The sequence below is a fragment of the Drosophila santomea genome, chromosome 3R (genome assembly GCF_016746245.2).
Source record: "Drosophila santomea strain STO CAGO 1482 chromosome 3R, Prin_Dsan_1.1, whole genome shotgun sequence".
Lineage (NCBI taxonomy): Eukaryota > Metazoa > Arthropoda > Insecta > Diptera > Drosophilidae > Drosophila > Drosophila santomea.
The window spans coordinates 24,988,544-25,005,690 of NC_053019.2; the positions used below are offsets into that span (position 1 = coordinate 24,988,544).

The 17,147-nt window shown below is 41.5% G+C and overlaps 1 protein-coding gene across 10 annotated transcripts in view; it reads left to right on the forward strand.

Moving 5' to 3' along the window:
* The window catches only part of LOC120452384 (very low-density lipoprotein receptor), a 33,446-nt gene extending 16,870 nt beyond the window's left edge, over positions 1–16,576 (forward strand). For 3 of the 10 annotated variants that reach the window (XM_039636577.2, XM_039636578.2, XM_039636582.2), the window contains 9 exons: positions 1,079–1,198; positions 5,013–5,135; positions 5,658–5,884; positions 7,001–8,398; positions 8,463–8,661; positions 8,918–9,022; positions 13,587–13,726; positions 13,803–13,949; positions 15,273–16,576. In XM_039636577.2, coding sequence (XP_039492511.1) covers positions 1,079–1,198; positions 5,013–5,135; positions 5,658–5,884; positions 7,001–8,398; positions 8,463–8,661; positions 8,918–9,022; positions 13,587–13,726; positions 13,803–13,949; positions 15,273–15,314 — 2,501 coding nt within the window. In that variant the 3' untranslated portion in view covers positions 15,315–16,576. Of the gene's footprint in view, positions 1–1,078; positions 1,199–1,423; positions 1,544–5,012; positions 5,136–5,657; positions 5,885–7,000; positions 8,399–8,462; positions 8,662–8,917; positions 9,023–13,586; positions 13,727–13,802; positions 14,306–15,272 lie in introns of those variants that run through there. The other 7 variants (XM_039636579.2, XM_039636584.2, XM_044006338.1 and 4 more) reach the window with 5 other exon arrangements.
* Positions 16,577–17,147: the final 571 nt, after the last annotated feature.

The window sequence follows — 17,147 nt, forward strand, 5'->3', positions numbered from 1 at the left end:
TGTCTAGGTAAATACGCCCCAGAACGTTTTCGCCATTCCAGCTCACTGTTTCCATTTCCCAGCAGTTTCCCAGCATCGCAGCATCCCAGTTTTCGCAGTTTTCCCCACTTTTCCCGGATCCCCAAACGCAAAACGCAAAACGTGATGCGCATTTTTCGCACTGCGGCGGCTGTATGTCTGAGTCCCCTGAGTTTTGGCTTCCACTTTTGGGTGGGGCTTTCGGTTTGGGGCTACCGGGGACTACTACAGTTTGTGCCGGAGTTTGGGACTGCCACAAAAGTTGCGCTTAAGTTTATGGCAAACGACTCCCGGCAGAATGTGGGGGAAAACTTCACCCAATGGAGCAGCCAAGGATCCCCTTAAAGCCATGTCAAACCGAATGCAGATGTCATTCAGAGGAATTCGTTTGAATTAAGCGCCAAATTGTCTGCACTCTTGTAGAAGCTCACAAAAAAAACAAAGTAAAGGCAAGCCGAAGAAAAGTTTTTAAAAATCCTGAAAACATACTACATAAATTACTTTGCAAAATCCCAAGACTATTATTTCAATTCTATTGCCTTAATTGGCATTTTACGGCTGCTGAGTAATAGATAACCTCTTCAGACAGTAGCATTCATCACATTCCCGCGTCAATTGGTTAACAAGCCAAACCTAACTTGATCAGGAATTTCCTTTTATCTCTTAATTGCATTACCATCACTCAGACAGCCAAACAAATTGTTTTCCCAGCAGCAAAGCATCCTGAAATAATAGGAATATCCTTTAGACCTTTAAAAGTAAACTAAAAAGTCGAAACGAGCAAAGTCATAAAATAAAGTAAGCATAAAACGGCAGAAAAACTATTTCCACTAAAGCATAAAACAAAAGCTGATGCGGAAGCCGCAGGAGCATAGAAATCACATTTATTTTTGACACACTTAACCATTCGAGCATTAAAAGTTTTGAAAGCCATGCTCTGCGTAAATGTGTGCATATATACTCATAGTATATATATATATTTATGGCAATGGGAATATTCTATCGAAGCCATTATCTTCAGCAGTTATGTAAAATTGATTTCAAACATTTACCCTTGCAGAATCGACTTGCAACCAGGACCAATTCCGATGTGGCACCGGAAAGTGCATTCCACAGAGATGGGTCTGCGATTTGGAGAACGACTGCGCCGATGGAAGCGACGAATTGATGTCCCAGTGCCGTAAGTGTCAGCCCATTATCTTTGATATAAACAGTAGTTATCGAAGTATATGCGATTGAAAACGTTATTGAATCGGGAAATTGCGACTGTGTGGTTAATTCAACGAATTGAATCACAGCTTAAATAGTATTCCACTTGGAAATTTCTACTTTTAAGAGTAATTTTTTATTTGTAAATACTTATACTTGTAAATACTTATAACCGAAAATATGATAATGTGCACAGGGGGCATTTGTTCCGCATTCATGACTATGTGTAAAAATGGTGAGCAATGTATACACATGGAATTCACCTGCGATGGTGACAAGGACTGTCGCGACGGATCCGACGAAATGGATTGTGGCAGTAAGCTAAAAAGAATGAATTATTCCATCACACATTTGCATACTAACCGGAGGATTTGTCCATCACTAAAACGAGCGAAAAAGCGAAGTCACTTAATCGAAATTTAAATGCATGGAAGACCTTTGCGGGCCTCCGAGATCTCGGATGGTCTTTATGACTTGCCTGGGACTGACCAGGCCATAAATTAATGTCACTTCTTGCGGACAATATCGCGACGTGACCATCAGCGGAACTAATTTGTATTTATGCATTAGGCTCACTTTGGCTCACTTTTCCGTTTTGGGCGTAGTTTCCGCTTTTCATTCACTTTATTTCTCGCATTTTTTTCTTGCCGCCGAGTAACTTGTTTAGTGGTTTATTGTCTGTGACACAATTTTCCAACTATATAAAGAGAGTGCCTGGCAAAAGGAGGGAAAGCAGAAAGCAGGGAAAATGTTTTTATGTCGGGCGGAATTTCAGCGCTGTAATTGAAAAAATGATGCGATTTTTATGATGTTATCCTTGATGAAAATAAAAACCGGTAATCAAAAGCCGAACGCAGCGCCAAATTGAGCCTGTGGTTTATACGCGGGTAGTCGTGGCTCAGTGGTCGCCTACCAGGATGTACAGTGGTCGTCAAAATACTAGTGCCTTGCTTTGAATGTAATACTTTAACGCATTTCCATACATATTTCAATAAGAATAACCTGTGCTTCATTATTTAGTCTTAAATCTCTCTATAAAATTTTAAATTAAAATTTAACTTACTTATGTTCTTCAGTCGAACACTATTGAGTTGATTACAAGTGTGTGTTGTGTGAGCATAAAGCCACGTCTGCTCATGTGAATGGATATGTGTGCCTTTTTATGAGTTTTATGTACTTTAAAATTGTCATCAAACCTTGTTGACATTTCTGCTTTTACCCAGTTACCCTTGTGAATCTTAATTTAACTTGCTTTTTGAGGGGCCAAAAAAAGTTCAGCTCACTGCTGCGGATTTCTCTCTATAAAAGTGGTATTTTCAGTTATGGTGCCCGCCCCGTTTATTTAATTCCATTTAACACTCCGCTCGGACTCTTCATTTCGTTGTTTACCATTATGGCAAAAGCTCGGCTGCCCATCTCACAAAGGAGCCAAGGGGGTTGAGGGGGGCGGAGGGAGAGGGGGTTAGCTGAACAATAAACAAAACGCAAACTGCCCCACAAAAGCATTAAGCTTCATTGGCTTTCAAGTGCTCGAGAGTTGAAGGCGGGCGGGGGGCGTGGCTGCTGCACTCGACCAGGACATGTCTTGTACATGGTCCAAAAAAGCATTTTAAATAAAATTAAAATCAAATTGCAAGTATATGGGTTTTAGCGTCAGATAACAAGAAAATGCTATTGAATACAATGCCAAAGTTCTGCCAGGATGCGTTGTGTGCGTTGAGCAAGGAGCACCCAGAGCGGAGCATCCTCGGCGGTCCATTGACTGTGACCCCACCACGATAGCAAATTGATTCTGCCAGGACTCACAAAAGCCGAAGCTGAAGCCGAGATGGAAGCTGTGTCCCCATGGACACCACACACGAGAATGAAACGTCCATTCAGCCAAGTAGTTACCTTCGAATGGATAAAATGGAAAGTTCTACATATACTCACATACATATAGTTATACGTATATGAAAGGACCCCAGGCGAATATTTTCCTCACCAGCGATGGAGAATTTAATGAAGCCATAAATTATGGTGGGGCGAAATGATATTGGATAATTGAATTTATACCAGGCGAACGGTGAACGGGGCAAACGAAATAATCGAAAAGTATTTCCCACTGAATATGAACGATGCTTAACAGGAAATGATTTTAATTATGAAAAATGTAAGAGAAAGTCAACTTATCCAATAATTGTGAGGAAACCATATACCCTGAAACGTAATTCACTGGACACCCGATGGAGCAATTATAAAATAAAGCTAGAACTGCTGCTGGGGACTACAAGTATTTAAAGCCATTTAAATAGACCAATTACAACGAATACATTTACGGGAATAATAGCTATGAAATTATTGGAAAATAGCTATGAAATTACTTGGAATTAAATAGTAATTTTATTTATTTATAAAAGCGCTACATATGGAACAAAAATTACCTAAATTTGATTAAATATTTCCGTGGCTACCGAGCAATTTTAGTAAATATTCAGCCAGCGAACGACGAATAATTTCAGTAAGCTGGTCACAGTAAATTCCAATTACAAGCATATCGCGCATACGACCCGTTGTACATGCTAAGCAACCGCCAAAAATGGCGAATACCAAGAAGAGAATAATAATAAATTAATTTATTTGCAACGATGTCAGAAATTTCCGCCGAGCGTCGTGCACGTATAAACGGTAAACAAATAGACGGGATGAAGGAAGGAAAAGGGAGGGAAGGAAACGAAGGAAGGCGGAGGTAGGCAAAACGCCAAAAAGCATATTCAAATGTGCGGCTCAGCCATAAGATTTTATTGCTAACACGCACACACACACAGCAAGACACACACAGAGTTACCGCGCCGATGTATGTACATAATCATATCAGGGAAAATCACTCCCACACACACGCACACATACACACAGACACAGCGTGAAACAAAGGACCGTGTAGTAGGCAATGAAAGAGAGAAAGAAAGCGAAAGAAAGCACAAAAGCGAGGCGCCAAGAACTGGCATACTAATACGCATTAAGGGTTAAACACAAGCGTTTTAATGCGCCAGTGTGTCTGTGTGTATGTGTCTGTGTGTGTGTGCGTGTCTGTGAGAGTCTATGCGTTTGTGTGGGAGTGTTATCAGCTTTGTTTAATGTCCGTTCCTTTGGCAAGGATAACTTCAATGGAACTTTCAGAGTGTGAGTGTGTGCGATAATTGCTTTAATGCATACGCATGTGTGCGTTTTAACTTTATGGAGTGTTGGCTGATAATGTCTTGATTACTGCCTAGATAAAATGCCAACTGTTTAGCCCCCGAATGGTTGTTGGTTGTTGGTTGTGCCACTATGGTGTGGTGTCTGTGAGTGTGTGTGCTTGTGTGTGTCGGCATGACAACTATGTTTATCACTTGGAGAACGGTTGCTGCCCCACCTCCTCGTATGCGACAGCTGCTTATAAACTTAATTACAGGACATCCCTCGCTTGCCTTTAAGAAGCGCTTTCCATCTCAGCAAGACCAAGTCCCATTAGCTAGGCAATTAGTGGGTTTTTTCCGGGGTCCTTTATGATTATGGCCTTGAAGGAGGTGCTCTGGAATTTATTACATTTTTTACCCATTATAAGTGTTAATTCTAAATGGTGATATAAAACCAAAAACATAATTTATTTAATAAAAAAAATTATTTTTAAAAATTCAATCATATATTTTCTGTTTATAGGATTAACTTAGGTATGAATAAAATACCCAAAACTGTCTTATATGTTGAATATATTAAAACTTCGGCACTCATCATGAATTTCTCCTTGATCTTGATCTTTTTAGGAGGCCAAACGTGTTCGCCCGAGCAGTTTGCCTGCAAGTCGGGCGAGGGCGAGTGCATTCCCTTGTCCTGGATGTGCGATCAGAACAAGGATTGTCGCGATGGCAGCGATGAGGCGCAGTGCAGTAAGCCATAAACGAATAATTCCTAGCTACCGCTTACCTACCTGCTTTGCTTGGTCTTGGTGTTGCTTTTAGCGTAATAACCGAAATAATCGTAGATTTCTTCCTGCTTCTCTTTTTGGTGTTGGTTGATATTTATATCTAGATACTATAGTGCACTATTCCCTGCACTTGACTGTGCCATGAACACACATGTCCCTGAAGACTTGTGTTGTGCCATGGTGAAGCTCGTATGCAATAATGTACAAATATTTACGCACACACAGAGGAAACACTTTGGTTTTCTGTGTGTGTGTGTGTTGTTTCTTTTGTTGTCACTTGCACATCTCTCGCTTTCTCTATATGCTTTCTTTGTTTGTTGGCAATCTTTGTAATGGTGTTGGCTTTTCCCAAGTCTCAAAGACTTGCGACTTAGGCTTTTCCTCATCCCAACCATGCGCACACTAATCACACTCACCAAATCCTCCCAATTCCATTTAAACTAATTATATGAATTAAGCTAATCATTGGATTTGACTTTGGCAGATAAGACATGTCGCTCCGACGAGTTCACCTGCGGCAATGGACGTTGCATCCAGAACCGCTTCAAGTGCGACGGTGACGACGATTGCGGTGACGGATCGGATGAGAAGAGCTGCGGGCTCAAGGCGAAGTGCAATGCCGATTCCTTCACTTGCCGGAGCGGCAATTGCATTCCCAATCAATGGGTTTGCGATGGAGATTCAGACTGCAGTCATGGCGAGGATGAGATGGTGAGTAAACTAAACAAAAAATCCACACATTTATATTTAAAGCCAATCTTCAAGTTAATAGCAAGAGAAAAACCAACGTAATTTTTCCACAAAAATGTAATGGGCCAGCAAGGCATTTACTTTTCCGTGTAAGGTCCGGAAATCTTTTTCCCTACCTTCAACTTGCAATGAAAATTGATATAAGCACATTATCAAACCAAACACTCACATCCACGCACACATACAGATGGCAAGTTGTTTAACAGCCCTCGCATATAAATATGTATTTATATGGAGCAAGCTAGGCAGCATAAATTATGCAAGACGCGAGCATTATTCAAAACGCAACGACGACGAGGACCATGTCGGCAACTGTTTCCCATAAACATTTATATGTATGACGCATGGCTTTTGTTGTCCGTTGGGTGGTGCCCGAAATTGCATGGCTCCGAATAGCAATAAAAACACAGCACCCACTATCCGAATAGTTCGCAAAAAAAATACCCTTTCGCAATATACAAATTTAGTAAAGCAAAAATCGTATTAAATTTCTTAAGCTGTTTAAATTTCTTCAATATGGAATATTTGTTAAATTGTTTACTAGCTTACAACGCAAAAACATCAAACATAATCGAATCACTACCAATACCTTTTAAAAATCCCTTTAATTAAATTCTTAAAAATAAACTGGCTATTTACACACAAGTGTACTCCTTTTCGCAAAGCGTATAAAATGTGAAAAATGCTTTCTGGCATCTCCTGAAAGAATGCAGTACAAAAAATGCAGGCAATGCATTGCCACAGGGTCCTCCATATAAGTGTGCATGTACGTATGCTCATGTGTGTGCGTCTGCTTGTGTGTGTGTGTAAGTGTGTGTGCGTGCTGGTGCATAAGGGCTTTGCGTGTGCGAGAGTGTGTTTGTGAACCGGGCTTAGCTGCCTGAATATTTGGTTGGCACTTAACAAGAAAAGCAAACTGTTGTAGCAGCAGCAAAGTTAACTTCCTTTATCCTCGTCCCGGGTAGAGATTCATCTTTTAAGGCAATGTCTCTTAAGGGACGACCTTGTATAAAAAACTTAGCATTAAGCTCTGACTTTCAAGTATACTACATTATGTCTATAATCATTCCCCTTTAGCAAAACTGCACGGTCAATCCATTGAACTTCTGCCAAAGGGGAGAGTTCCAGTGCGCAGATAGAATCACCTGCCTGCACACATCGTGGGTTTGCGATGGCGAGGCCGATTGTCCCGATGGCGAGGACGAGTCTCCGTCCAACTGCGTGAAATCAGCATGTCGTCCCGATCAGTTCCAATGCGATGATCACACCTGCATCGCCGGCCATCTCACGTGCAACGGAGACAGGGACTGTGCGGATGGCAGTGATGAGAAGAACTGCAACATCAGTGCGCCACCGAAGACCTGCAATGCGACCAGTGAATTCGACTGCGGCGGTGGTCTGTGCATCCCGAATGCCAAGGTCTGCGACCGCAGAAAGGACTGCCCGAATGGCGAGGATGAGCCGGCCGGAAAGTGTGGCATCAACGAGTGCTCCACGAAAAACGGCGGTTGCATGCACCAGTGTGTGAATCTGGCGGTGGGCTACCGCTGCGAGTGCCACGACGGCTACAAACTGGACGCCGATCAACACACCTGTGTGGACATCGATGAGTGCCAGACTCCGGGCATCTGCTCTCAGGTGTGCGTCAACGAGATCGGAGCCTTCAAGTGCGAGTGCGAGGCGGGCTACATGAGAGTCCTGAAGAATCACACCAGGTGCAAGGCCAGCGAAGGACATGCCTCGCTGCTGCTGGCCCGGCGCCATGACATCCGGAAAATAGCACTGGATCGACCGGAAATGACCTCCATAGTGAATAGTACAAAGGCAGCCACTGCCCTGGACTTTGTGTTTCGCACAGGCATGATCTTCTGGAGCGATGTGACCACAAAGAGCATATACAAAGCACCGATTGATGAGGGTAACGAAAAGACAGTGGTGCTGACCAAATCCTCGGTGACCTCGGATGGCCTGGCTGTGGACTGGATCTACAACCATGTCTACTTCACGGACACCCAAAGGTGCACCATCGAACTGACCAACTTCGAGGGCAGCATGGGCAGGGTCCTGGTAAAGGACTCCCTGGACATTCCGCGTTCCATCGCCTTGGATCCCATCGAGGGCTGGATGTACTGGTCCGACTGGGGCGCCTCTCCGCGCATCGAAAGGGCGGGCATGGATGGCTCCCACCGCACTGCCATCATCACCTACGATGTCAAGTGGCCCAATGGCATCACCTTGGACCTGGTTCAAAAGCGCCTTTACTGGGTGGATGGCAAATTGAACTCCATCTCGTCGTCGAACTACGATGGCTCGCAAAGGCAGCAGGTGCTCTACTCCAGCGAGTATCTGAAGCATCCCTTCTCGATCACCACCTTCGAGGACTACGTCTACTGGACCGACTGGGACAAGCAGGCCGTCTTCAAGGCCAACAAGTTCAACGGTGAGGATGTGGAGCCCGTCACAGCGACGCATATGGTAAGTGTATTTCCCCATTTGCTTCCACTTAAATTAATCTGAAATTTATTTTCCCTATTTCCAGTTGGAACACCCCATGGCGGTGCACGTGTACCATCCGTATCGCCAACCAGACGGTGTCAACCACTGCCAGTCGGTGAATGGCCACTGCTCCCATCTCTGCCTGCCAGCTCCGAGGATTAACGAGCGGAGTCCTCGCATATCCTGCGCCTGTCCGACGGGCCTGAAACTGATGCCCGATGGGCTAATGTGCGTCGAAGATCGTAAGTAGATTTCACTGTGTCCTTTTTGGGAATTTTACGTCGGACTTCGTAATTGCATTGGAACATTCCGGCTCGATGGCAATGTTTTGCGGTTCAACTGGCCAACGGCGCCAAAAGCGCGAAGCGTAGAGATGCAGAACGCTTTCCCGCTGCGGTTGCGGCCTTTTAAGTGGCCAACTGCACTGCGCATTTCATTGAATTGCATTTTCACCTTTTCGAATTTCATTATACCTATGAAATAACCTTTTGTTTGTAGTGCGTATCCCAACTGTGCATCCCACTGCACCGATGCACCGGTCAACCAAACAGTCGTCCACTTCAACCACAAAACTACCTCAAGATGGGTACAGTGAAGCGCCGGGTATGCTACACTTTTCTACGAAACTTATGGTGGTGGTTGCCTAGGGTTAAGTGGGGTTCGCAATAATTCCCATAAACTAAAATTTAAATTTAATGAAAGCCGACCAAAAATTATTAATACCTTTATATTATTGGAATTCTGCGAATCCTGCGAATCTTGCGAACTAAGAAAGAATATAGATTGGTGTCGGTTTTATCTAAGCTTCTCTGTTTCATGTTCTCATGTGCTGTTATATCCCTGTGAGCATAATTTTCACCTGTGTTTTTCCATGTTTTAATTTCATTTGACATTTTTTGCGACAATTTCTCGTACAACACTCACGGGTATATATGTATGTATGTACAGCCATCGTCATCATTATAAATCAACATCAATGATATCGACGTAATCACTCAAAATGCACACGCCAACACACACACACACACACACACACACACACACACACCACACACACACACATACATTAACACATGAACTTTAACCCCAACACTCATGCAAAATGCGGAGCGTAAAACATAAATATCGGGCTCACACTCACACACACAGTGCAAAAACCACAAAAGGGACGCATTGGTGACATGTTTAATGGCAACAGGACCACCCAGATTCCCACCAACCGATTCCCGTCGCCGCCGACTCAAAACCAGCACATCACTTGCCCGAGCTCGGGACTCTGGGACTTCCAGTACCAGAACCAGGACCAGTACCAGTACCAGTACCAGTACCATAACCAGAACCAGACCCGGATCCGGGCGAATTTCTCCTTGCAATTTGCGAACTGCTCCCTGACAGGCATGACATGGATTCGGATGGGAATGGGAATGGAACGGAACGGAACGGAACGGAAGCGAATGATGAACGACTGACAACCGCAACGGCAGCAGGACAGCATGGTAGAATGGCAGCATTTCAGCGGCAGTCGTCAACAAATCGCCATGAAATTAAATTGTACATAAGCAAGCGCAAGCGAAACACGAACGCATGTGGATTGATATGGAGCCTGGCAAATAGTTTAACCAGAAATTCGTCATCCCCACTGCTATCATACCCATCATACCCATCATCCTCATCCCCATCCCCATTTTCATCATCATCATCATCATCGTCTTCATCATAGCGATGCTGATCCGGCCAGCAAATTGGCACTGTCAACACCTCGAAACTGTCGACATTGGGCCAAAAATGTTTTCGTTGGCCGTGTGGCGAAAGTGAGTTACAACCCATCTAGCCTGCGGTTTATCCCTTAAAATATGTCCCACCACAAAGTCCATTTCACAACGCCATTTCAATGCCAAAAGATACTTGTCCAGTGGCATTTTGGGTACTCGTTTCGTTGTTGCTATTGATTTGGATTAGAATGCTAGGCTCCTTTTCGAAATGCCGTATCATTATTTTTAATAATCTCACATTTAGCAGACGCACTTTGATCAGTGGCGAATGCAAAATTATACAGGCCTCGCATTTTAAAAAACGAGACCCAGCGGCACGAAATCAGATATTTTGCTATGGCAACCAGATTATTTTCTTATTTTTCGTTCAACAAATGAGGCCAATAAAGGGTATTTTACTCTGGCTCCTCGGGCACCGAAAAAATACTTGAATTTTTAACGAGTATAAATATGCTTTCTTGTTGTTATTTTGCGAAATATTTTATAAATAAGCTTTCGCGGCAATCAATTTGGTAAAAAAAAGCGTAACTCTTTATGCAATTAGTATAGCAAATTAGTTGGCCACAGAAGAAATGAAACAAATCCCCGGTTTACTGAGTTTCAATTTTTATCTCGTCCGTTGCCAGTCGTTATCCTCTTTCGTTGTCCTGCCGGCTTAGAAGTGAAAAGTGGCCAAACTTCCGGGAGCTTTAAAACGTTGTCATGCCTACGGGGTGAAATCAAGTTTCCTGGAAGTGCTTAGCGAGAAGCCCACACAATTGCGTCTAATTACGCCAATTTGAAGAAGTCATAGTGGCCCCCTCTTTGCAGATGGCCCCATGGCTCAAGACGAGGCTGAAGGTCGCGCCATCTGCGCTCTTCTTGGCCTTCTTCAGATAAAAAAAAAAAATTGCTTCAACATATTTGCGGCCAAAGAATGGCGACAAAGAGGGCTTAAGTAAACTTGGTACGAGCCCGAGAAGCGCGGGTCAGTAAATAACTATAAACTAGTTAGGGACTATTTCAATTAGATGGCCCAGTCCGGCATAACTGCAATTTCAATTAGCGGTTTGTGCTACTTTTTCTATGGCCATCTTTGCCCACTTCAAATTGCTTAATTAAGCGCAGGCAGCAGGCAGCAGGCAGACAGGCAAAGTTTCGCAAATACCCCAGAGTCCAAGAGAGACATACGTATCTATATGCGCACAGAGCAGGACTGCGAAATGCCAGGGTGAAATCCAGATGGACGGAGCCCCAGTAACCATAAACTTTGAGCCGTCGAAGTAACGACTGCGTTTTTAATAGCCAGCCACAGCAGGGAGTGGGGAAAAATCAGGGAAAATGCGAGGAAAACTGGGTGAACAGCTGCTGCTCCTTGCAGCATTTTATGACTTTCATTTGCCTGCACTTCGGTCAGTCCAGTCATTGGCAATTGTTATTGTTCGCCTCTAACTTTACTGCATATTGCCACCGAACGGAAGACAACAATGGGGGTCAAGAATTAACAGGAAAGCCGCCATTTTGTTTATTTGCATGCCACACCATTTTTGACTTGAAACTTTGAAACTTTTTTTTATTTGGTTTATCTAATCTGTTTACAACCCCTCTCGGATACCCAAAACAGGTGACGGAACATATTTTATGCGTTTTTATTTCATTTGGGAGGCGATACGGTGGCACGGCAGCCATTTTGTCGTACTTTTTATGGCACTTCCGGTGGCGGGGGATCTAGGGGTTCCGGGTTTCCTGGGAGTTCCGGGAGTTCCGGGTGTTTTGGGTTTCCCGAGCACCTGCTATGCGTTATCCTCAGTTGGAGTTTCGAAATAAATATGAGAGCACATGTGCGGGATTATAAAAATGGGCGATGAGGCATAACTCACTCTTATATGTCTGCATGTTTTCAGGGGGGTGTGTGTGCACGTGTGTGTACATATGTGTGTGTGAAGCACGGAAATTGCATTTTGTATAGATTAGAAGTAAGCAATCATATGTGACATTTATAGGCAAGCATTAAAGCAGTCGTTAGAGAAATGGATGCCATTTACCGAAGAGAAAATGCAAAGTTTGTGGAGCACTTTCCCGGTACAGAAATAAATTAATCTCTACGAATGCGAATACGAATATACGAATTCCATTCATGTATTTTAGTATAAAATAATTGCATTAAACAAAGCAAAATATCAAGAGGTCTGAGTAAATTTAAAATGTTACCGAAAAATGTAGTTTTTGATAATACATACTATAAAAATAATATAACTACGATAACTTAGTGTAGCGAATAACCATTGCTGCTTCTGAAAATAAATAGCTTAGGGAAATGAAAAAAGATTAGTAAGAAGTCTGAAAAAAATGTTTTAAACAGCTGCTGGCAATTTCATGCAGCCTTCGCCTCAGAAGAGATAAACAACCACACGCTTAAACCGTGAGAAAATCGCGCAATTAATATGCCACAGCAACGTGCAACTTTTCAAATGTTTAGATGTTTGCCATGCCATTTGACTGTCTGTTAATGCCAGCAAAATAAATTTGCAGCTTCTTAACGCGCCTACGCCGAAATTTGCCACGAATCGATGCCACACAGCTGTTGCCGCTATCAACTTTTAATAATAATTCCCTGCCACACGCTCTCGCGCGAATCAAAAAGTCCTCCTTGCGGCCACTCGTAGAGCAGAAATTAATATCAACAGCAGAAGTGGGTATCCTTGGAGGAGCAGTGGGATTTAAACGCGTGGGTGGGGGGATGGATAAAACTTGGGTAGCCTCCTAGAAGGCGACGCATATCCTTTGCCAGACGAACGCGCGCGACTCTGGCGCTTAACTTTGTGCGCGCTTTTTTCTGCTGTTGAACAAATTCTAAACGGAAAAATATGAAAACGAATTATGATGACAGCGGAAAAATCCTACAACTTCCTGCCAGAACAACAGCAAAAGGCAAAAGGCACCGAATAAAAGCGCCCAGTAGCTGACAGCAAAAAACACAGCGAAGCCCCCGAAAGCGGAAACATTCGCCACGGGATGTAGTCGTCCTCGTTGTCCTCGTCGACTCCTTCTTTTCCTATTGCCCCACAAACTCACAAAAAGACAACATTTTAATTATATTTGGCCATGGGAATTATCAAATTATGGGTAAAAGCTGAAGCTGCGGCAGGCATATTTTATTAATATTTGGCAAGAGTGCCTTTGATATTGGAAGTTGTGAAATGTTTGCGGAAGTTTTAAAATGTATCATTTATTGGTGGTAATGGTTTCATTTTTTGCAACATGTATTTAAGTTGAAAGACAACCTGAAAGCTCTGAAAAAATGTCATACTTTAAGAATAATACTTACATGCTTGTGTATATTTGGTTCTATATGTGATAGCTCACTTTTTCTATTTGTTTGACTTGCGACTAAAATTTTCTTTTATTTTCTACAGTTGCAGGAAAAACTGAAAGCAATAGCACAGACACGCCTAATAAGGACCAAGACATATCTGAAACGAAATCAGAAAAGGATTACGGCCAAATAGCGTTGATTGTGATAGCCAGTTTAACGGGCACCGCTCTACTAGCATGCGTAAGTACCGCAAAATAGTTACAATCAACTCATAATGGTATATACTAATATTAAATAATATTTTATAATACAACAGGTCATCTTTGTCGTGTACCGACGCTGCACGCGCGCCGTGAACTCGATGAACTTCGAGAATCCCGTGTACCACAAGACCACGGAGGACCACTTCAGTCTGGAGAAGAATGTGACGCCACACATGTACGCCACTGCCATGGAGGAGGAGGTAAGCGGGTCGGCCCCACCGATGGCCACGAATCCTAACGACTTTAGCTATGTCAGATTCTAGGCGGTGTTCTAAGTTCTAGGTTCTAGTAGGCAGCTAGTTGCTAAGTTAATGTTGTACATAGATGGTTTAAGTGGTCGTATCATAGTTGTATTTAGTGTTAAGTAAGTTGATGCAAATAAGTTTAGGCATAAGTACCAAAAACTGTTGTGAAAGTAGCCGCCAAGTTTTACCATTTGTAATCCACTTTAACCGAATTCATTTTTTTGCAATTACTTTTATCTGAAAATGCCGCGAGTGAAACGAAACCGCAGTCCCAATTTAGATATTGAAAACGGTAAGTTGTGGCTATAAAATCCATATAGGAACATTATTGGCGTATTGTATTACATAATTACTGTCTCGTGTGCGCAATTTAATTATGATTTTATTGGACTTTAATTTAATTTAATTTACCGTCGATTTGAGCGTGGTGTCCCGCTTTGAAATGCGTGCTCTTTGAATTCACTGCCCGTGCCCAAATGCAATCAAAATATGCATATCAATTGGCCAATTAACTAAAAGGCCAATTAAATGGCGTCAGTGGAGCGTCAAAATATCCCACAGACCGAAAGCTGCCCAACTAAAACATTAAGCGACTCAATTTTGCAGGACATTTTAGTAAAATGTTTCAATTAAATTAGTTTTTTTTTGGTTTTTGTTTCCACCTTGACGCATTTTTGCAGCTGCTTCGTTGACAATTTTAATTAAAGCGGTTAATTAATAAATAAAAAATAAGACAAATCCATGCGGAAACCGACAAACAATGCATAACAATAATTACGCAAAATTAAACAAAATGGCATTAAGAGAGATTTTCTGTGTGCCTGGCAACCAATAAATAACATCAAAATTTGCATACCAGTATAAGCAAGCAATTTTGGTGGCTGAAAATTCACAAGCCACAAGCTTAGCGGTCGGCTGTTTTCATTAAGGTTTATAATTAAAGTGTTCGGTGGAAATCTCTTTTTTATTGCCATTTAGTGGTGTTTATCGCCTGGCAATAGGTTTTCACAAAAAAACGGTTATTTGAAAAATAAACTAATAGGATTATTTTGATTTATTTCGATAAGCGCAGATTATCTTTGTTTTTTAAGTACTTTCAACAACATTGCTGATAGATTTATATTGATACACTTTTTATAGTTGCTTCCTTTATAAAAAAAACACTTTTTTATGTTAGTAATTATTAACTTTTTATTGTCTATTTTTATTTTACTTGTTGATGCAAACACGAAAGATTTCGGCTTTACTAACTAAATATTCTCTTTTAATCCCATTTAGGCCAACAATCCCCTCTTTCAACCTGGCACCGAATGTGTTTAGGGCACCGCCAAAGACCATGTTAAATGCATATCCAGCTAATACTGGCCAGCTGACCGCGAATATCCACAAAGTAACTCCTAATGGTAATTCCTTGTTGGACAAAAAGGCCCAAAAACTGAACTATTGAGTGCAAGTTTGATGTGAGAAATGCGAAGAATATGAAACTTATGTGTAGCAGTAAGAAAAGAAGAATGCCAAAAAGAAAGTAGAAAAGACAAGAACGACATCAGCATGGGGAAATTGAAAATACTCAACAAATTCAATTTGTTGCCTAGTTTAAAGTTTAATTTAAATGTAACAACACTAAACACACGCACACACACATATACACTGAACACACACACACTCACACCCATAAACTAATAACAACGTAAAACTTTTCTAGGCGCAACGTTTTGACATCAACTAACGTCGCACCCACACTCACACACAGACATCAACGCATATCCTTCCACCCACACGTATACCCTAACACACACACACACACACACACGCACACACACAGAAGCCCAGAAGAACTCAGAGAAGGAACGAGCCAGGATTCAGAGCCAGAAGTCCAACTTTCCTTTCACGTCCATGAAATCAATTGTAAAAAGTTAAGACATTTCGTTGAAGTTTTGGTATCAAAAGAAACATTTTGTGAATTCGAAAAAAAAAAAATAGGGATAATAGCTAAACTGAAACTGTTTATAGACCTAACAAATATTGTGATTAGGTATAGTATATTTTTTGTTATCAAGGAATTAATAAAAAAACAGTTATTATCTTGAAAGTAAAGTTTTTAGCACCAAGTTGGATTACTTTTTAGCAAAATATTTGAACAGAACCCCCACTGTAAATATATAAAACTAAAATATTTAGACAAAATTTATAAAAAAAAAGGAAAGATTTTTAGAGTATTTGAAATTTTATTACCTACATACGTTGCTCCTTTTTCTTTCTTGGGTATTCAAAACAATTTGCTGTGATCAGTTTAAAAGCATTAAACCTGCATTAAATCATCTAATGTGTAGTGATTTTACTATTCTTCTCATTTATTTAGTGTGTAAAGAAGCTTTCAATCATTTTAACTTATTTACAAGTTTTACACAACAAACAAACAATTTTTAATGTGTATTGGCAATTTTTGGTTCCTGTAAAATGTATTTTAATTTAGGCATGAAAAGTATTTGCTTTAATGCTTTTTTGAAACAAAAATATTTAGCTAACTATAAATGGTATGTGTGAAAATTTGAATAAAGCAGTTTACGCTAGTAACAAAACAAGAATTATATAGAATATTTTAAATTAATGTTTATTCATAGAAATAAAATGGAATTTGAAAACATGAAACAAGAGTCTATTTTATTTTTTTTTGGTTCAAAACCTGCAGGAAATATCAATTTCTGCAAAAGCTATGGAAACATAGATCACAAATCAACTGACTACGATTATCAATCAACGGCATTCGATTAGTGCAACTGAATTATCATCACGATGATAGGCGAACCGCATATCATACAAGCCAGTATCGTGAAGCCAATCGTGTTTACACACTGAGCCCGATGGCCCGAACTTAATAGCCGCAATGCCAACACACAGTTTTGACTTTTGCTGGCTCACACACACACACACACACACATAAAACACACCAACACATTGACACGCAGCCATGAATTATTAAATGCTAATGGACAACTACGGCAATTATTTCACATGAGAGGGCATCAATACGTAATGAGCTACGTCCGGCGACAAATTCGCTTCGAAGTCTGAGACCGAACAGTCATCAATGGGTCGGTTTCGGTTGCTTTTCGGTCAGGTTAATCGCCAGTCTCTGCCAGGATAGGTTTT